Genomic DNA, 22,276 nt, shown 5'->3' with positions numbered 1-22,276 from the left:
TTCGTTTCATATGCGCCTATATCTTCCACATAAAAATCATCTTTTTTTGTTTTCTGAGAATACATAGGCGGATTTCTATATTATGTGCTGTTATGAGGAAATATAGTCTGTTTTCTCAACTCATTTTTGAATAAAAAAGCTAAAGGTTATGACAAAAAAAAAAATCGAATTCATAAGTCACTAATAATTTGAATGAGATAAAGACGCTGTGGAAAGTCAGGAACTGAATTTTAGTTAATTTAAGATGTTTATATATCTTCAAATTTCAAACATAGTTTTATAATTCCATGAAAGGTTTACTTTAAAAGACACTTGAGGCAGGGTTTGGTCCCACAGACCTTCTGAAGGCTCCTCAGATAGCTACACTATAATGAATCCCTGAACTTCACTACATTTTAATTACATCAGAGTCTTTGAATTCTGATGAACCGCTAGCTCTCTTAATTCCCTGCAAAATCCCAACGCATGGTTCATCAATTCAACATTAGGCTCTTAGTTAACCATCAACTAGCATTTCAAGAAAATTTGTATTTGTGTGACGACCTACAGCGAACATTTATGTAACGTGCTCTAAGTTTCAGGTGCAAGATCTTGTGGATTTCATGTTCCTCGTGCCTGGAGGTTTTGCAAAGAATCTGAAGACGCCCAAACGGTGTTTAAATCTTTAGTATTGAGTGCGCGCGCTTGCGAAGATCAGTGTGGATGCAACTGCAACATTGCATGCAATCTGTCTTTATTAAAGGCTTTCTCGAGTTCACATCAAGCTTTTAGGTGTGAACAAGACGCCAGTGTTTTATTGTCAATTACAGCATCAAGAAGATAACTAGATGGATCAATACAGCCCCGTTTTGCGGGAGGTTTGTAGCGTCTAACTCCAATCAGCTTCTTCTGAATGCTCGAGTAATGCCATCTGACAAACTGATGGAGTGGGTGGAGGAGAGAGAGAGGGGATGGCAGCTCTGGTTGGGCGGATCTGACACTGCTTTGCCTTCGGACCGCCTCTCCTGGTTCCTCCTTCAAGCCTCTGGGGCTGCTGCGCTCGTGTTTAGTTCCCCTCTCAAGAGTCAAAGGAAGGGTTGATTCCTTCGGGAAGAGACACAAATCACTTCAATTTGATCAAGAGGGCTAAGGATACAGCCTCCTCTTGATTTAGCCACTTTTGAGTTTCTTTTTTGTCCTGACAAAGAAAGAACTGAAGCAAAAAAAAAAAAAGAAGACAAGAGGAGAAAAGTTGTTAGGTCATGATGACATTTGATATGAGATCAGCTTGATCGCACCAGCTGCTCCCAGGAAACATTATCAGGAGCACAGAAAAGACGTCTTGCTTTTTGTTTCCACTTTGCGTCTTGGTGACACCGGGATCTGTCCTGGTTTCCAAACTCCTTCCCATCTCTCTCTTTCTCTCAAGCGCTCGCGCTCGCTCCCTCTCTCTTTTACGCACGGGAGGTGGGCACCTGAGAACACTACCAACGGGAAGAGAGTGCGAGAGATCCCGCTTTCATGTTTGGGATTCAGGAGAGCATCCAAAGGAGTGGGAGTATTTTGAAAGAGGAGCCCATCGGAGCCGGCATGAACGCAGTCCGAACATGGATGCAAGGCGCCGGGGTGCTGGATGCGAACACGGCCGCGCAGAGGTAAGAGACCCCCGGGGCTGCGACTGCGATCACCTCCCACGGAGCGTGGACCGATCGTGCTGCTGGCGTTTGTTTTGAGGAAACTCGATCCGGATTGTGGAGGATTAAGCCTTTGATGCGCTTTGCTTTGTCGTTTAGTGAGCTTTGAGTTCCTTTGGATGCAAAGTTTTGGTACTTTGCCAAAGCTTACCTTCTTTTGCATGCAGTCACATCTGGAGGTCCTAAGACCACTGGATTGAACTTGCTGGAGAAATAATAAGAATACTAATTGCCTAATAATAATTATAATAAAAATAATAAATGATTTAAGATTTCGCACATGTATGGTCATTTTTAATTCTCAAATCAGTTGGATTAGAAATTAAACATCCATTTTTATTTCAATAACACATAGCCTACGTCTAATATCTGAAGGATGTTTTTAACACGGGCCTTTCTGCGTGTCTTCCCCGCAGTGGAGTGGGACTGGCCCGGGCGCACTTCGAGAAACAGCCGCCCTCGAATCTTCGCAAATCCAACTTCTTCCACTTCGTTTTAGCCCTTTATGACCGACAAGGACAGCCGGTGGAAATTGAGAGAACCTCTTTTATCGGATTTGTGGAAAAAGAGAAGGTGAGTTTCCTGAACGAGCTTCTTCAAAAACTGATTTTCAGCACCACGATGTCACCGGAGCACTAAATACGATCGCATATGCCTTTATATTTTTGTCATTTTAAAAGTGCATATTATGTGACTAGTAAACAGCAAAATCATGCACATTTGAAAACCGTTGAAATAATTAACATGTGAACATGGCCTATTGAAATAATATGTGATCAGTATAATCAAAATGATTGCAATATTACCTTGAAATAAACATTTTAGGAATGCAATCAGATAGTTATTTAAATTAAATAGTTATTTAATATGATGCTAACACAGATTCATTTCAAATTTAAGATTAAGGTTTAATATGCATTTCTTACGTTTATAAATAAAATTCGAGAGTAGGTCTGTTAATTTTGCATGCCTTCAAATCTCAATAAGCTGCATTTTTTTCAGCCGCCTTAACATAATTTTTCAACCATTTGAATAGAGCATAATTTACATTAATATAAAAATTTATGGCATGCATTTATATACATGTAGACATAATAAAACAATGTTATAGAAGTAGTAATGGCCTATAACTAACTGACTAGGTATGTAGTAGGCTATAGTGACATAACATAATACAGCTAAGAATAAATTAATTTGACCTCATGCATTAAATTCAATTAATAATTCCGTTTTATTTTTTTGCTTTTTTAAGAAAAACAGTATTTGCGCTAAAGCTGATTTTATTGAACAGGCCCAAACGATATCATTTTATAAGCGCCATTAGTACCTATGTAGAGTATGATTTTGAGACCTGCTGTAATATTATTTTCATGCCCAGGAGACTACAGGTGAAAAGACAAACAATGGCATACATTACAGACTGCAACTTCTCTACAGCAACGGTAAGACATGCTCCTATTTGCGCACTTTCATTGATCGTGATTTGCAATTCATTGCACTAAAATAGCAACGGTAGCAGGTGCTGTCATTAGAGATCTCAACTTGACGAAGATTGGCAGTGATTGAAATCAATAATTTAACCGATCGAGACTGTTTCTGTCTGAACAATTAAACGCAATCAGTCATTGACTCCTCGACACCAACTAATTCTCATTTACTTTCTTCAAATCAAAGCGTGGCTCTTCACAACGAATCAGTTTGATTTTAAAGCATTAATAATTCACTCAAGGTTTAAATCAATTAGAAAGCCATTTCCAACCACGCGATATTAATTGTTAATGTGTTTTTCTTGGAGTGAGTGTGAATTGATCATGTTCATTAGCGTGGAATCTGACAGCCTGTCTATCATTTGTCATCTGGTCACTTTCGAAATAAACCAGCTGTTAGTTCTGCCACCTCTCAAGCTTATTGTGCACTAAAGTTTTCATTTCCATCGCAATCATTTCTGTCATTTTCAGTTTTGATTTTAGTCATCAGTATTTAAATTCAAAGTGGTTGAAAACTCATGGCACGTCATGACTTTGGCATTTTAATTTAAGTAATTAAACTTAAGCATATTCATTTTTAAATTCAATCATGCATCATGTATTTTCATAAAGAATTAACCATATAAATAATAATTAGAAAGTAGTAAATAAACTGTTAATTATGATATGTGGGCAGTGTTAAAGCTATAATTAGGCTACATATACATTTTTCCATCACAAAATATCTTCTCTAAAAATAATAGTTATTTAGTTATTTAATATATCTCCCTCTATAAATATAGTATACAAAAAAATAAAACTTTGTTTTACATGTACCGCACATATTGTTAATTTAATATGTGGACATATTACAATACAAGTGTTATTTCAGGAGCATTGCTTGGTGCAATTACAGTGCATTGCAATGGCCGATTTAGAGATAATGAATGTGAATGTGTTTGTGGAAGATGTAATGAAAAGCACATGCTGATGCCAAGTTTCTCTGTGTTCCAGGCATCAGAACAGAGCAGGATTTTTATGTGAGACTAATTGACTCCATGACTAAACAGGTAAGGGTTCATCTCGTCCCGTGCACCACCATCTGCGCATGTCACCAGAGGCTAATTCATACATGTTGGGCCATCAGGACATGCTAAGGGTTGAACTGTTTGTGCCCCGTACAGATGAATCTCACAGCGTATCTCCCAGGGGCAGTGTCACATTTTTACATGCATCATAGGATTTCCTGTGGCCTCTTTTGGACTTTTTGTGCGCGACGGTTTGAAAGTTTGTTTGGTGTTGTAACTGTGCGGCACAGAGTGTATTTTTAGGGCACCCAGATTTTTCTTATCAGTTTTTTTTTTGCTACAATTTTCATAGCCCTTTCTGGCATTTCGTGAACATGTTTGTGTTGCCCGTTGGTGTGGCTCACATGTCATGCTCGGCTGCTTTCTTCTGAACTCTGGCTTGTTTCATTTCTAGTATGTACAATACGGCAGAGCTACATTATTAGTGTTGCCTGTTTCCTGTTTCCTGTTTGATTTTATCTGTCACTGAAGACATGTGTGGCCCTGGGCTAGTGTCTGGATGGTTTATAACTAGTGTTTTTTTTATTTTTTCTGACCTTGGATCAGCCCTAATTAGCATGTCATGGGAATTAGCGATTAGCTTTTGTCAAAGAGAAATATATCCGTGTTTATTAGCCGCCTGCTGCAAACTGGGAAAGGCTCCACGCTAGGCTCTTTACACTTCGCTAACGGTCGCTAACTTACCTGCGGGCGGCAGCTCCCTCTCCCTCCCACCTAAGTTGCGTGGCGGGAAACATCAAAGCGCATTAAACCCCAGTAGCTGCCACTTTGACAGCACTAGTCTGGCAGTAGATAGAAGAGCTGTTGTTTCCTAACTATCTGATTGCTGCACTTCGTGGGAGGACATGGCACTTTTGAGCGAAGTGTCGCTAGAGCGCTGTTTATCAGTGTCAAGTTAAAAAAATAATCACCCAGATGCCTCGGCTTTCCCCTCACAAATCTTTTGTAGTTGTTTGCCGGCAGTTTTCATGTCAGTCTTCTCGGAATATATTTAGCACTTGTATTCATTATTTTTGCGCAGGTATTACAACACGTGTAATAGAAGTCACAAGGAATGAGATTGCGATCCCCTTTGCTGCCGCATTGTGTGCGGGAAACTTTCAGATGTGAAGACAACCTATGGTTAAATCACTCGCTAAAGGGACCCGCTTAGAACTACACTTAAAGATTGGGGAACATGTGTAACGGCAGTCGGAGGATATCAAATCCCGTTCTCCAACAACAAGACAGCTAGTTACCTTGTAACAGCTCAAAAAGCACCGTAGCGAGTGATATATTTACTGCGCCAATAGCTCGGTCGGCTGTTGTCTTTGATTTCCTCAGGTGAATGAGAGCGAGAGAGAGTTCGGGATCAGATGTGGTTTCACTCTGGGGCAGTCAGACCTGTTGAGAGGGTGAAATGAGACCTGGATACCGGCTGACCACAGGACACCTACAGGTGTCTCGGCCCATGTTGCGGCTCGGGCTAAAAACAAGCTTTCAGATTGAAGAGGAGACACTCTTGAGAAGGGAGTGCGGATGTTACTCCGCTGGCAGTTGTTATCGGGTTACAGACGACCTGAGTAATCTTTTGTGATGTTCTATATCCCCATCGGCCTTCTGTAATCACTCAGAAGCAGTCTTGAGATGCTAGTTATTGGGCTGTGGAGTGAGTTAAGGTGCGACATTAATGAAATTTTGCAGGCCGAAAGGTCCATTGTCTATCATCAACGAAGTATGATGCCCAGCTCACACAGAAAGTCACTTTCAAACCAAGTTGTGACCTTTGCGCGAAGTTCCCAATCGTATGGATTCCTGGCCGAATCACTGAACACCACAACTTTAGAGCGCAGCGCTGATTCGAATTTGTTAGCAAAACTGTTACTTTCTAAGTGGCTGTGGGAACAAATGCTAATCACAGAGGCTGCTTCTGTGTTTCGCAATGCTAGCAAGGCTAAAACACTTACACTCTGTTTATGTTACGGTGGCTAAAACAGCTTTAGCTTGGAGTGTAATTAGTGTCCAGATTTGCTGTTATACTGCGGGTACAGAGCTTATTATTCTGTGGCGAGACTGATTTACGAGTGCAACTGCGTAACAGTTGCATGAAGACGCTTGTTATTTTGGTAGTTACTGTCACAGGCAAATTATTAGATTCAGAATATACTGTAAACATCTCAGTGTTTTACATTTCAAGCTATAGTGCTAATTTACTGCATCTGTTGTTTTAGCAGGGGCCTAGCGGTTAGCATACGTGCTCTGAATCTGACATGCTGAGCTGTAGCGCATTTCTGTTTTGTTTTGTATTGTTTTGTTTTTCATGCTTTCAACTTGTATTTAACCCGGAATACTTGAGTTTAGGCGGCTGAGGGAAGAATACTTCACATACTAAGATTCTAGCATGCTAATTCAAGGAATAGTAAAGTGCAAACCCTGCCCCACAGTTTTCATTGGTCAACTCAATCACTTAGTCACCTGTCAAGAAAAGTTTAGACTTCCTGGATTGAGTTCAGAGTTCAGAAACATCACAAATGGTTCAGATTACGACAAGCAGTATTGTCGATGCTATACCAAGGTTAACGTTAGTATTTGTGTAGACAGTAATGGAATCTTTAGAATTGGCAGTGGAGTGGGATTTGCACTTCACAGGTTTGGCGAAAATCACACCTTTATACTGGGATTGTTACTCATAATGGTGCACAGAAGGAGGAGCCGGGGACGTGATGGGGCTTTTAGGTGTGAGTTTGACAGTTAAAACTGTGATCAGCAGATTCAGCGCCGACACATCTGACAAACATAGCGCAGAGACAGCAGACTTCCCACATTCCTCCCTCATCTTTCCTACTTTTCCTTTTCCTCTCTCATTACCTCCTGGATTGTTTATGTTTTTAAGATGCAGAACGAGATGTACATTGTTTAGCTTGAGCTAACTTGAGCTTGAGCTAAACTTAGCCAGTGAATCAGGCCACGCCCTCTCTCCAAAACCCCGCCCTCCAAAGGCAGGTCAAATGGAAAATGCATTGTGATTGGCTTGGCAATACACATTTCTTTTCACGAACTGTAGCTTTGTTTTATCACACTTTTAACCCATCCACTCCACAAGTCTTTTCTTTTCAGCCTTGTTTTGTTCCCTGCTCTCCTGCTCAAATTCTTGCACTGTCTAGAAGTCCCTCAGATGTCTTTTAGCTGTCTCTAGAAACCCTGCGTCTATTCTCCTGTCTGTCTGCCTGCCCAGCTCTTGCTCTCTCTTCCTCTTCTCTTGTTTCTCAGGCTTTATGTCTGAACAGCTGATCAGGGGTGGGGTGAGATACTTATTCGTGTATGTGAACGCTTCTGTGTGTGTGGGAGAACAAAGAGTGAAATCACTGCCAAGACAGCACCTCTTTAAAGGTAGCGCAGTGGCCTGGGAAAAAAGGCAGCCGTGTTCTTAATGGCATGCTAACAGATGATGCCAACTGTGTAGGAAATAGGTTTCCATGTATTTATAGCGTCTTGTTTACTTGCCTTCGATTTCAGGCGTCACATCAAAGCCATTGAGGAAAACGCTGGATGAAATATGAAAAGTGTGCTTGGCGAGATGAAATATGTATTACAAGGCATATGAACGTTGCATGCTTATTAATGTGCCCTTCTCGCACTTTGGCACGCAGTTAAAACTGCCCTAAATATCACACTTGTAACATTAACATAGAGTGATTTTTTTTACGCGCCACCTTTGCACATTCAATGTTCCTTCAAAATCAAAAAGAAACTATTTCCTGCATTTATCTCAGCGCTTCCTGTTCTTTGATCGCAGTAAAAGCAGCCAATGCATTTTAAAGTTATCAAGATGGCACACTAAGAGCCGGTAACCTAAAATTTCCCTTTTGAAAGCACTTAATACAAAAAATATATACAAAGACTAATCAATCTTTATATGAGTCACTTCCATTTGTATGACTGGAGGAAGTTGTGACACTACAGACACAATTTTGAGATTTTGGACTATTAAACTTCCATAACAAAAGTCTTGTTTAAGACTAATGGAAAGAAATATTCAAATGACACTTTTAAGTGTTTATTTTATTACACTTTCATCTGTAGATTTAAATTACAATACATATCTTTAAAGGCTTTTTCTTTCTGAGCCAGAAATCTCGACTTCAGTAGCACTTACATCCACCTTTACCGTTTTATTCTTACCTATGCACTAAAGATTTCGCAGAAGGTTTTGTTTATATCATTTGCTTGATTTATATATCATTTTATTACTAAAAAGTTTTTTTTTTTTTTACTTCCCTGCCTGTTGAAAATATGATATGATTCATATGAAGAAAGATCCTCTCTGTGAAAGCCTGAAATAAATAAATAAATATTCAGACTTCTGTTTTGCAAATGTATGCAAATTAGTGTATATTTAATGATATATTTCCTCATTTGCACATTTAAAAATTCAGTAAAACTTGTGATTTTTTTTTTACTCTATTCAACTGTTTTTTGTTGTTGTTTTGCTTTGAGAAAAGCAGGATTTTAAAAATGTATATTATGTGTGTATATTATTTTATATAAAATAAAATAAATATTAAATAAAAAAAAAACTAAGCAATAATGTGCATTCATAAAATAAGTAGGATCAATTGTTGACTTTAATGGTGGGATATTACCTGAATTACTTTTTATAACAGATTCATAATATTTTATTATGGCATTAAAGCAAGTGGAAGAGCACAGCTCAGCCTGAATGGGCGAAGATAGATTTGGTGTTTATAGATAGAAATATGAAGCAGGTCTTTGGGCTGGCAGACAGTGATGCATGCTGTGTACTTCTAGAAGACCTTGGCCCCCATTCCCTCAAAGTGAAAGAAAACCATCTGAACAAATGCTCCGAGCTTGCCAACTCCAGCACTGGCTGTAACAATATCACTTTCAGTGCCTTTGTATAATGTAAAGTACATCTGAAAGACATCAAACAATGAGCCAATGTATCGTCTGTCTCTGGATATTTCTCCTGTCAAATTACCCTTTTCTTGGTAGATAGAACTTTGCGTCAGTGTTTTTTTCCAGTTAAGGTCAATGTGACAAACTTTTTTGATGCTGGACACAGGCTTGCTGAATTACACCTCCGTTACATGGCAGAGAGTAATGACTGTGCGTAACGGGACAGATTTGCTGCCAGTCGGTATGCCTACGAACGAGATCCCAGAATCTTAGCAAGGTGACACGCTTGGCATAGTCAAACGCGGCACTGTTCGGAATGGCATACCATGTCCAACATTCGGCTCGGGGAGGAGGGGTGACACACAAGGCTTTGCCAGCCTGGCAGCGCTGTGTTTTGTGTTAAGGAGGGGTGAGAGCAAAGCCGAGAAAATTTGGGAGAAAATTGGGGGGCCGTACCAGATGGTGCACCGTGCTCCAGTCTGGCATCCCAACTGCTCTCTCGCACCCACCTCCTCCAGCCTCCTGCCTCCCCCCACCGCCCCTGTGCCACACGCCACTGATGGTTTGGCACGTCACATGCTAGCGTAGGTCGTATGCCAGTGAGCGCATAGGCACTTCACATTTTTCCCCATGAGTGAGAGATGCAAAAATGAAAGAAAAATATGAGTGAGTGAATTGAAGAGATAAACACTGTCATATGAAACAGTAATATTGTGAAACATACAGTAACTGTTTTACATTTGAATATATTTCCAAATGCAATTTATTCCTGTTACATTAAAGCTGAATTTTCAGCATCATTACTCCAGTCTTCAGTGTCACATGATCCTTCAGAAGTCATTCTAACATGATATTTGGTGTTTGATTATTATTGGTGTTTAATTATTAATAATAGTTCTTGTAATTATAAATGTTGAAAATAGATTTTGCTCTTTAATATTTTGTTGAAACCATGTTTCTTTTTTTTTAATTCAAAAGAACAGCATTTATTTTTAGAATATAAATGTTTTGTAACATTATAAATATCTTTATCTTATATATATTATATTATATTTATCTTATATTATAATATCTGTTACTGTTGATGAAATATTAATTTCTGAAAAAATTACCTGAATCTTTTTAATGGTATAGTAAAATCACAAAAATATCAAGCAGCACAACTATTTTCAACATTGATAATAATAATAAATAAAATAAAAACAGCAAATCAGCATATTATAAGTTATTTTAAATGGTAATGATGTTTCACAATATTACGGTTTTACTGTATTTCTGATTAATAAATGCAGCCTTGTGTAAGACATGTTTTTAAACATTAAAAATCTTGTTCCAAACTTTTGACTGATAGTGTAGCCTATGTAATTATGTAAAAATTGTAAACAATTATGTTTTCATTTTTTTAACCTGTCCTGAAGAACACAAAACTTCGTTTCGAGACTGACATCACCAAAATATCAGTAAGTGAATCAGATCTTGATTCACAATCCACTCTGACTAATTCATTGAGTTATTTGTTCATTCGTTTGAATGGATCATTAAATGAGCTGGCTTGAGCCATTTGCTATTGAGCTAGACTGGCCGTTATTGTATGTATATGATTCACTAAGAGGAATTAACTCATAAGTATCGTTTGCTCAGGTCCAGGGCTCGGACTTGGTCGTGCTGTTTGTTGCTGAATCACTTAAAAGAATTGACTCATAAGAGTTGTGAATTGGATTACACTTGTCGCACTGTATGTGTTGATAGGTACACTAAAAAGAACTGGCTCATAAGACTTTTTTGTTCGTGAATCAAACTACACTAGTCACGCCGTAAAATCTGAATCGTTCGTCCTTGACAAACGATAGAAGACGTTACGTTTTGTTTCTTAAATTGAATGGATAGTGGGTAAATATCCACCCTCAGTCAGCGCTAATTTTTTATTATCTTATAAAATATGCCATTACGATTTCAGTGTGAGAAGCCGTGGCAAATGATTCAGTGCGTAAGTGAACTGTCCAAATTCGTCAAACTGAATTGCGAATAATTTCAGATCTTTTTGCAAACCCGTATGACCAATTAGATCAAAAAAGTGATTCATTTACGAATCTGGCAGGCTAGTTCTGATTCTAAATAGTTGATAGAAATAACACAACATGATTAACTAGGCCTCTTTATCAGTAAAATTTTGATACAGCTGCATTTCACAGGGGTTTGTGCCCCAGTAAAACCGGTCTTGTGATGCTATATTACAGAAGTAAATTTGCGAACAGTATTTCATTTTGGAATTCAGCTGTATAATTTTTGCTAAATATGTTTCCCCTAATCCATAGGAATCACTGTCATTATTTTTCCCCGCTTGTTAGAATCTGAGTAGCCAGTTACGTTTCGTATCATCTCCTCCACAGGTGTTCTTCGGCTTGTTACCCATCCCTCAAACCATTCGGAGCTGGTGCTATTGTACATCCCAGCCTCTACCACATGTTACCCCACCTCAGCCCCAAGCCCTGTAGGGAGAGTAATTACTTGAGCTAGAAGTGAAACAATGAGCCCTTCTTATTGGAGCACCTTCATTTCTCACCTTCTGTTTTCCTTTCCTTTAATGAGCCACAGTCCTGTGTGGAGCCAGAGCTCTGGACAGCCTGTCCAGAAATATTAGAACAGCTTAGACGATTCCCCACGACACATGCTGATATTTATTAAATATGACCAGGCCAACAGGCTTTAAAGGCAGAATTACGCCTCCTCGCAGCGTGTTTCTCAAGTGTAATTGGCTTCTGTGAATCCATAGCTGAATGTGAGGGTGGATAAGTGGAGGAAATGTGTTTTTGGGGATGTTGTGTGGTCAGTGTCAACTTCCTAAAATATATATGTAATGTGCTTCATTTAATTTTGATTGCCCAAAAGATTCATTCTAGTGTGTGCGAGTCCAAACACTGACTTTTTTCCCCTCTCTGTTCAAAGGCCATCATATATGAAGGTCAGGACAAGAATCCGGAGATGTGCCGTGTACTCCTCACTCATGAAATCATGTGCAGGTGAGACTTTTTCCATTACACTTTGTCCCAACCAGGTGCGATGCGACAAGTTTCCAAGTGATTCGTATGTCCTGCTGAAAATGCTGCGTGACATAGCACAATCACAGCAAATCAGAACATATTTGATATTTAAAAACCCCATCAAACTGTATAACACATTTTTAAAAATAATAATCATAAATAACAATTCAGTCCATTCCACTGGCTGAAAGAACTTTTAATTGGTGCTTTATTCAGTGCCTTATTAGTATAACAGCAAATATATACAGTACATTGTTGAATTAAATATTTCTCATCCTTTCTCTGTGTTTTATTAAGTATTAGCATTCTTCAAGCTGATTTTATACATACTATTTTTGATTAGGCATTACAAACTACTACCCTCAGGGGTCCTAGGCAGATTCAACTCAATGGGCAAACTGAATTGTTCATGACACTGGAAAACCATAATTTGCTGTGTGCTAACTCTAGTCAGGCAGGTGGTATTAGCGGATAGAGAGCATGTTTTTGGACATAAATTATATAATCCTGCAAACAAAATCATTCAAGTCATTAATATTAAGTCATTCGTATTTTTAGTCCAATCTAAAGTTGCTATTTGGGAGTACACTAGCACATAGTAAGCCTCAAAGCTAATAAACATGGACTGCTGCAAAAACTCACTCTGTGTTTCAAATATGCCTACTTCCCTGCTATGTAGTATGCTAAAAACAAGTAGTAGCCTATGTCCGAATTCACAGTACTCATAAAACTGTAGGCAAAAAGAACCTGGAAATTTCCACTGAGATTCTGAAATACACATCTGATGGATGCTTTACTATCCCATGAGGCCACGGGAGAGGAGATGTGAATGACAGTGAAGAGTCGCAACTGGCGCTGTAAGTCACATGACAACATGGCGGATGCAGTACATCTGGATTTCATTCATACTACATATGTTCATGCTATACAGAACATTCTTTTCTAACATTCGCAAAGCTATGCGATTTTGGATGCAGCTTTAGATTTTGATGACATGGAGTATTTTATATTCAGGCATGTTGAACCAATGAGATTTTGCTCTGACCATCAAAATGTCCTGCTGCTGTAAACTCTAGTGCTGTATTCTGTTTCAATTCACGCTAATACTATCCAGGTCAAACTCACAAACCCCTAGTGAACAACAGAGAGAGAGAAGAAAAAAAAAACAAGTAGAAGATGACTTTTTCTATCAAATGCTATGTATTTAATTAACATCCAAAGATGAATTTGCTTAAAAGTAGGTTGTGATGATCGACTCAAGCCTATTTTTAGTGGTATTTTAACAGTGCCACCCACCCTTGTAACCCCCCTCCCCCCATGAATATCACCCTGATGCCTGGTTAATTAGGACAAGCAGAAACTCATTACTCAATCTGAAATTTTAGTCTGCTCCGTTAACAAATGTGCCTTGGCTCACATGGCATCTATGAAATATATGCCAGGTTTTATCAGCAACACGTCACGCAACTTAAAGGTGTTATATAGACACTGTTAGAACTGACAGCTAATGTATACACAAACCGATGTAGTCTTCACCCCCCCCCACCTGCCAAATCAGCATTGATAGGCAATCGTGTATGTGTGCGTGCGATAGCCTGTATGTGTACCTTCAAACGCTGCCGCAATTATAAGCAGAAAATTAGGCTGTTCACCATTAATCAGCTCCACTAATTGCCACGCACCACCATTAGCCATATGGTGCCATGCCAGCTTGCAAGTGTGGGACAAAAGTGCTTATTCCTATCATTTTAACAAACTAGGGGGAGAGAAAAAAATCAGGGAATGTGTTTCAGGATGTTGTTTGTCGTGAAACTGGCCAAAATTGTTCTTCTAAAGACTAAAGTTGTCATAACACAAATCCAATGTCATGAATCAAAGGAATCATGGAAAGTAAACATATGTTGGAGGCGTGTGATGGTAGACATGTTCCAACATTGATAGAGCCGACTACATCCTGCTAATTACATGAGCTCATTTAAACATTTCTTCAAAAGCCGCATCAGGAAGGAAGCGTTAAGATCTAAGATGCGATTTCCTCTGGGTGTCCTACGGGACGATCTTGAAGAGGATCAGGAAAAAGATTATAACCTTCCCAACCTCCCTATAAACTAATATAGGCATGCAATAATTACTTGCAGTTGTATTTGCTGAGGCAAGTGTTTATTATTTTTCATACTTAGTGGTAAGTGTTTGTTCAAATATATAAACTCTATAAGTGTTATATAAGTGCTACTGACCTCAAATAACTTATTTTTTGATAGCAACCACATGAAGCAGCAAAGTGATATTAGGGTCAATATTGTGTCAGGTTTTTAATTTTATTTAATTAAAAAACAATTTGTCCAGATCTATTAATTTATTAAAAGATATATATAAAAAATGCAACACATATATGCAATGACTTTAATATGTATATTTCTTTGATGAGCATGTTTTAATGTAATCTTATTTTATTTTTATTTTTTAAACTGGAGACAGAACTGCTTCGCTGGTTATTAATATTTGGAAAAAAAACTTTGTCATGTGGTGCAACCAACATGCAGCAAGTACCCTTGAAGACCTGTATGGCTGTGTTAAGGTCAATAAGTCTTTTAAAATATCGGATATTTTGATCTATTTATCACAAGGCATTGCTAGAATAGGTTGTAAAATGTCATGTAGTGTAACTCCTCAAAACAATGATATTTATGAATTAATAATCCATGATATTTCTATATTTTAAATATTTTTCATGGTAAAAGTTGTGTATATGTATATATTATTTTTTGAAAGATGGAAAATGTTTGTTTTTTTTACTTGATGGTTATATCACACAGCATTTTATGGTCATTACATTTAATCCTTTGTTGTAAAAAAAAATTATTGCTGCAGTTAGTTATCACAACTTAAAATTCAACATTGGAATATGTGATAATGTGTTGTTTCAACTTAGTGTTCATGCTTGACGTAAAATAATAAGTTTAGTTTAGTTAGATTGGAAATCTCAACAACAACAACAACAAAAAACCCCAGTAAATTTGAAGTTGTAGTTTTGCAGTGTGTAAACATTTTTCAAAACCAAATGAGAACAACATGAATACTGACCCATCATTGACCAATTAACAACAAAAACTGCAACAGCCACCCCCAACATTCTTGCATCATGCCAGTGAGTTTTGCAAAACTGTAGTTAACAATTCTCTTTAATTGCTTTGAATGTGTATCTATAAATTTGAATGCTCAAGGTTCTGTGTATCAGGAGCTAAACCGTGTCTCCCAGGGGCGCTGCCGGATTTGATCATTAGGCTCCTACAAATCTTCTTCCTGCACTGTATAAATACACATACACACACACACACACACACACACACACACACACACACACACACACACACACACAAAACACACAAAACACACAACACACACATACAACACACACACAGAGGCACTGCAATCCCTTGTTCCAGTCCTTTGGGAGGACACTGACCTAGTTGAGGAAGCCTTGCAAAAGGAGGGGCGAGAGAGATAGAGATGTAGATAGAGGGAGAGAGAGAGAGAGATTTTAGTCTTCTATTCATGATGAGTTTCTAAAGAAAGACATTCATCATGCATACCTGAAGAAGTGTATTATATAAATCACATACACACGGTTCCTCATGAATAAGCACGGTACATCTCATGATACGATCTGAATGTTTGTAGTCCGTGAATGAATGATAAAGTCTATTGATGCGTCTAAAAACTGTGTCATTGGAGAAAATAGGGAGCTGGGAATGAGGTAACAAGAGAAACCGTGAGGTGGGAGGGTGGAAGCAGAGAGAGTTGTGGGAGGAAGAAAAATTGAAGGGGGAAGGACAATGCCAGGGGTGTCATGTGACAGTTTTGTCCCCAGCCCTTATTCAGTGTCCTACTGCCATCTGTGCGGTGGAAATGTGATGCCGGTGGTCTCCAAACCGCCGCTGAAGCCCCTCAAACACCTTAAATTCTCCTCTCGTCATTCTGCTTAACCTTCATCGCCTATGCAAATGCAGTGAAACTCTAGCAGTCCCATTGATAGTGCTTAACGTTTTAATGTGGCGCTAACAAACTCCAATACACAAGGTGGCGATAGAGTTACAGTTTAGCTTTTAGGTCAACAAGACATCAAATTTGACTCTAATTTCTTTCATCATACATGTCATTGTGCAAGATTCATAGGTTGAAATTATTCAGAAGACAAAAAGGTCCTTCATCTATTAAATTTTAAGCCTCTGAAACGATTTTCCTTTTTGAGTGATGTCACCAAGCCCTCTTTTAAACCCCTCCCCTTTAACTATCTGACTTTTGAGTTAAATGACTGTAGGATAAAATCTTGTCTAGCTTGCGTATCTAAGCATTTACATTCAAACATTGAGTATGTTTGAGAGTTTAAAAATAGAATTGCGCATAAATCTTAATAGACAAAATACAAAGACATGAAAAATATGACTTGTTAAAATAACAAAAATGGTTGGTCTAGATTTGACTTAAAATATGATTTAAACTGATATTTTCTTTTTTTCAGCCGCTGTTGTGACAAAAAGAGTTGCGGGAACCGCAACGAGACACCCTCGGATCCCGTCATCATCGACAGGTAGGAAACTGTCCCTCATTAACACTTCCTGACACTGTGTTCCTGAATACATCTGATACTTTCATTGTTATCATCGTGCTGTTTGAGGCTGTGGTTGACGTCGCTTTTGAAGCAGTTCTCAGGACACGCTGGAGTCTTACGGCCGTCACGGTCTGTTGTGTGTGTACGTTTGAGTCACTTGTTAGTTAAATGCTCTGTCATGTTGTTTCTTTTGCTGCAATTTTTTCACCATGTTCCTTTTGTTGTGGGTTCAGGATTGGCTGAGCCCAAACACTTGATATTAATGTGCTTTTTATTGCTGTCTTTGTCCAAGTAAATTACAGGCCTAAAGGCTTTAGTCAAAGGCTAGTCTTTGTGTTAAAACTGTTTAGTGAGTAATTTCTCTTCAGAACATGTTTGACAGTAAACATGTAAGCAATTTAGATAATATCTACATGGTATGTATTTCAAATTGAGATCTGGCCCGGTTCTGGATTATGGTTCCCCCTTAAGAAGTAAAAAAACACAGTGTTCTTGGTCTTTATATTCTGTCTTAATCAAACCCACATGTATAATGGGCTGTGAAACAATAGACGCCCCCCACCCCCAGCCCCCACTCATCCTCGCTACCCTGTTCTCGCCATCTCTCTCAATCCCCCGGGGCGTCGCTTTCTGTCACCTAACATTCGTCTCCTTTCTGAATGATGTAATTGTAGTTTTAATAATGTTAGCATTAATGCTAATAGGATTCTTAGCAATGCAAAAAATGTCACAGTCCTTGAGGTTGAATGTTGTTAGCTTCAGGATAGCTGTGTGCAGTTATGTGTTTTGCAATGTGGAAGCTATTAGCCGACGTCTAAGGGCATTTATTTTGACAGGTCATGGTTCTCATGGATTGAACAAAACAATCTTTTCTCATTGTTGCAGCAACTGCTACGCTCAATGAAAATTGCTAAACGTTCCTTTGAGACAATATTTATGCACACGAGGTGAACATATCAAGAGCTGCTTAGCCTATTTGAAGAAAATCAGCACTGAATCACGTTTCATTTGGTCTCGCTAAAAAGGCCCTTGCTGGAATATATGCAGCTTTCCAACTTCCCAAGACGCCTTTTTTCCATAATCTGCCCGTAACACTGGGAAAGGCCACAAATCAAAGGTATATCTCAGGGAGAATCTATTGCCGAAGGGGGAAATGACTTGATTTACACCACATGGAATGGTGTGTAAGAGTTATTGTGTGCAGATGACCAGACTAGGTTGATTTGTGACGTTTGTCAAAAGACCGTTCAGGCTCATTTGTGAAAATTAAACCCTGCTGAGAAGAAAAAAAAAAAGAAGTTTCCCACTGTATCGGCTCTCCTGGTTCTGCTCTGCTTGTTTACTTTAGTTTTAGACAACAGTCAGTAAGGAGTTGGACAGTTGCGGCTGTTCGGTTTCAGCCACTGAACCGTTCCTGCAGAATGGACTCAGGTGTGACTGGAGCTGCTCAGCCGACCGCGCTCGGACACAACAGATCTACCGCCCCCCCTTCATACCTAACTCACGTGTTTGTGGGTAGCCGACACAGTTTATGCTTCACTTGACCAGAACGGGTCAGAACTCTTGGGAGCCAGCTGTGGCTCGCATATATACACTCATGTGCCTTTAAACCTCACTGAGCACACAGGCTCGATATGAACACAGGCTGATGAACCTGCTGGAGGATCTCATGTGCATTGGTCCCATGTGCAGTGAAAAGGCCCACAAGAAGGTCTTGGTAACTTCAAGGCCATCAACTCTTCAGGCACCTCATCTTTCAGTTTTGTTTAATGGAATCATAATAGTTCTCAATTCAGTTTTTGTGCATATATATTATTTGCATTGTCATGCAATTGTATTTTCTATGTAAATGCATTTATAACACTGTTGTTCTACATTAGAAAATGTGCCTTGACATGGCATATATCCAACAGCTGTGCTATCATTTTAGCATAAAGAATGTTTCAACTTAGTGTAGCAGATGTTGCAGATTTTTTTTATATATATATGTATTGTTTGTCCTGCATATTTGTACTTTTTAACTAAAATTTATTTAAAATTCCGATTATGAATTTTTCTGCACTGATGCAGAATTGTGATGCGTTGGTGTTGCAATTTTTCGGTCCTACTTAATAATCCTCCCACACATATTTCTTTGCATATAAAATCTTTTTCTTGTCATAAAGGTGAGAGTGTTTGGATGTTGTGATCTGATCTGATTGTGTCACTCCTGATCTCTCGTCGCATGTTTCTGCAACCCAGAGAAATGGGTCATGCAGGAAAGAACAAAAAAAATAAATAAAAAGGTGAAAAAAAGAAGAAAACAATCTAATTTTGGTATGTATCCTTGGCAGCTACACATTTTCTCACAAGCTCAATGACAGCGTCTCGATTATGATTTATTATTTCTCCTAAATGCCTAACCTAAAGAAAAATAAATCCGAGTTCCGCCTTTTCCCTCTGAGTTATTTAGCTTGGTTAATAAGGGCTCATTAGCACACACTTCTTTCAATGAGCCGATTTGATTTCACACCAGTAATTAGTCTGGCTATGGCTAATTCTGCTAGTTTTGCATTGAGAGTGATGCTCTAATTAGATACACAAAGAACACAGCTAATCCAAATCTGTGTTAAATACACTAATGAACCCTTATTATGCTGTTAAAACAACTAATTTCATATTTACTAAGATTCAGATTGTAAACAACATCTGTAAACAAACAATATCCACCCTCGCCATTTATCGACGAATAGGGTTGCAGGTTGTCGTTAGTCCTTTCGATTTATTCGCACAGGCAGGGGAATACCACAAATCATAACCTGCTCACAGAATTCGTAATGAACTCCACGGGGCTCTTCGATTTACGCCACATGTAAAACGATTCCTTTCATACTTATTTATCTGGATCTCTTTATTTGTTTTATTTGAACCGCTCCCTCTCGCATTCATGTGTGTGTGTGTGTGTGTGTGTGTGTGTTAGCGTCTCTAACGTGCTGTATAACATTAGCGACTCCTCAGCTGGGCCATATGTTCCTCTCGGCCTCTCCCTCTCCCGGACTGACCTTTCATCGGTTCTGTAAGATTATTTCCAATACTTTAATCCCGTCTCATTGACATGGACACAAAGCACACTGACATCTAATAGACGCCTCCTCACTTTCTCCTTTCTTCCTCTTGGTTTAATCACTTTCAGTTCAGGCCCTCCACCCCCACCTTCCTCCACTCCAACCCCTGCAACCCTGGACGTCTATTGTTCGCGTCTCATTTTATTCCAGACCCTCCCATCTCACTTCTGTTTATGTGTAGAGTGCCAAAAAAGCCTCGGATAAGTAGCCGTGTCCCTAAAATTAGCGTTAGGAGAAAGTTTTTATTTTTATTCAAAGGGAGCTGTGTACTTGCTTTACGCAACTGAGGGTAGAATGTCAATCGAAATCCTTTCCTGTCGGCCCGTTTCAAGCATCTCCACTTACCAGCTGCCTATTGTATCTGTGATGTTAGATCCTCTGGCGCAGGAGGGGTACAAAAACGGGTGTGTGTTTTCTCTAACGCACCACAAGAAGTTACTTGAACGCTCTGCCGTCGGCTTTTAGGATGTTTCATCTTCCCCTCTCAGAGGAAGTAGTTCTCTATCCACTCTGGGATCGTGAGGGCTCTTGCAGTGATGCGGTGAGCCCACGCTGAGGGATGTCAGAAGCTGTCAGAGGGGCCGGCGAAGAATAGAATGTGAAAGTTTCCGTGGATACCGTGGGACTTCCTGTACCCCCAAGACTCGGTTCTCAGCCCCTCTTGGCTGGCCTGACTCTCAGCGCTCAGAGCTCAACATCTGGATCTCTGTTCTCTAACCAAAACAACATTCGCAGAGCTGATGGAGGGAAATGGGTCACCATGCCCTTGAATTTTACATTTAATGGCCTGCTGAAAAAGTGCAGCTCTAAGCTAAAAGTTCAGGGCGTGCAGGCAAAATAGATCTCAAATCGCATTAGCTTGCTGTGTATGATCATGATTCGTTTTGTAAGAAATATGAGTATATCAAGTACAATTGTTACATTATTTTAGGTTTGATGTTGATTTTTGCAAATTTGGATACATTTAGGAATGGCTCAGTGTTGATAAAATATCAAACCACGTAACATTTATTTCAGAGAAAGATAGCCAAAGCACTTTTCAAGCAAAACATTTCACAAAAAGAAGCTTGTTAAAGGTGAAGTGTGTAATTTTGGCATTCCATATAATTGAAGCCTGTTTATATATACATTTGTTTACATAATATATATGTGTGTACTGTGTGTATTTATTATGTATTACAAGCCACAGTGAATTAATGAAGTCAGTTTATATATATATATATATATATATATATATATATATATATATATATATATATATATATATATATATATATTAGTGCTGTCAAACAATTAATATATATATATATATATATATATATATATAAACTGACTTCATTAATTCACTGTGGCTTGTAATTGTTATTGCACTTTTATTTCTCATAATTGTAGCTTAATTTCTCATAAATTTGGCCTTATTTCTGAAAATTGGGACTATGTCTGTCAATCATGAGAACTACTATTTGTCAATTGCGACTTTATTTGTCATTCTTGTCCAATACAACCTCATGCCAATTCATTACTATTTTATGTTTTATCGATTTGGTGGCTAATTCATATGATCTCATTGGTATGGTTCTAAAGTAATGAATAATATTTAAAGATTTCCCCCGACTGGTTATCAAACATTGTCCTGTTCATAATTCATGTGCTGAATACCTGTCATATTGACTTCAAATCTCCACTAAAATCCCCCTGGCTTCTGTTAAAATCATTGCAAAAATGAAGAATGATACTTCTGTGAAAAACATGTTCATGATTTGTTTACAGATGTGTTCTAATGCAAGACATTCATTCAAGTGCCCCTTTAGTGCCCAAATACTTTATGGAGCAATTGTCTGAGTTACGTTCAGACCACACCAGCGGGATACTACTGTGACATTAACGGTTTAATCAGCTATGACCCAGCACACGATTGTCTCAAATTAGACTGAGGCGACCATTGTTAAATTAATCCAGTCCAGATTGGCCTATTGAAGAAAGAAGAAATGCAAAAAAGGCTTTTAGTGGCTAGTGTGAGAAAGAGTGGCAGAAATCAGCAAGGAGTGAAAGGCAGAGGAGAGAATGAGGCGAATATCCGTGGCTTGTTCGAATGCGTCTGCTTGTCAGTGTAGCGCTGTGAGGTTCCTCGTGCTTTCTCAGTGCCAGCTCTTTGTGACAGGCTGCGTGTGGCCCACTTAATCCCAGCCAGGAAAGACGATAATAACAGTGTCGCCCTCTACCTCTCCAAGTTAATATACGGTTAACAACTTCTAGTTCACTGCCGAAAATCCTATCATGCGCCTGGTTGACCCCTAAAGCGGCGTGCGCATTTGTCTGCATGTGAGCGCGTCCGTCTCTCTCCATCTCAGCTTACTTTTCACTAAAACATCAGCTTACTTTCTTTCTTTGACCGG

The 22,276-nt window shown here is 38.9% G+C and overlaps 1 protein-coding gene across 3 annotated transcripts in view; it reads left to right on the top strand.

Moving 5' to 3' along the window:
* Positions 1–1,436: 1,436 nt before the first annotated feature.
* Positions 1,437–22,276, top strand: part of LOC306862115 (transcription factor COE1-A-like) — a 130,035-nt gene continuing 109,195 nt past the window's right edge. For all 3 annotated transcript variants that reach the window (XM_079404755.1, XM_079404753.1, XM_079404754.1), the window contains exons 1-6: positions 1,437–1,634; positions 2,090–2,246; positions 3,052–3,115; positions 4,154–4,209; positions 12,070–12,143; positions 16,687–16,755. In XM_079404755.1, the coding sequence (XP_079260881.1) occupies positions 1,501–1,634; positions 2,090–2,246; positions 3,052–3,115; positions 4,154–4,209; positions 12,070–12,143; positions 16,687–16,755 (554 nt within the window). In that variant the 5' untranslated portion in view covers positions 1,437–1,500. The remainder of the gene's footprint in view (positions 1,635–2,089; positions 2,247–3,051; positions 3,116–4,153; positions 4,210–12,069; positions 12,144–16,686; positions 16,756–22,276) is intronic.

This window comes from Barbus barbus (genome assembly GCF_936440315.1).
Source record: "Barbus barbus genome assembly, chromosome: 43".
Taxonomy (NCBI): domain Eukaryota; kingdom Metazoa; phylum Chordata; class Actinopteri; order Cypriniformes; family Cyprinidae; genus Barbus; species Barbus barbus.
The sequence above is the reverse complement of the archived record's forward strand: the minus strand, read 5'-3'. Positions and strand labels throughout refer to the sequence as shown.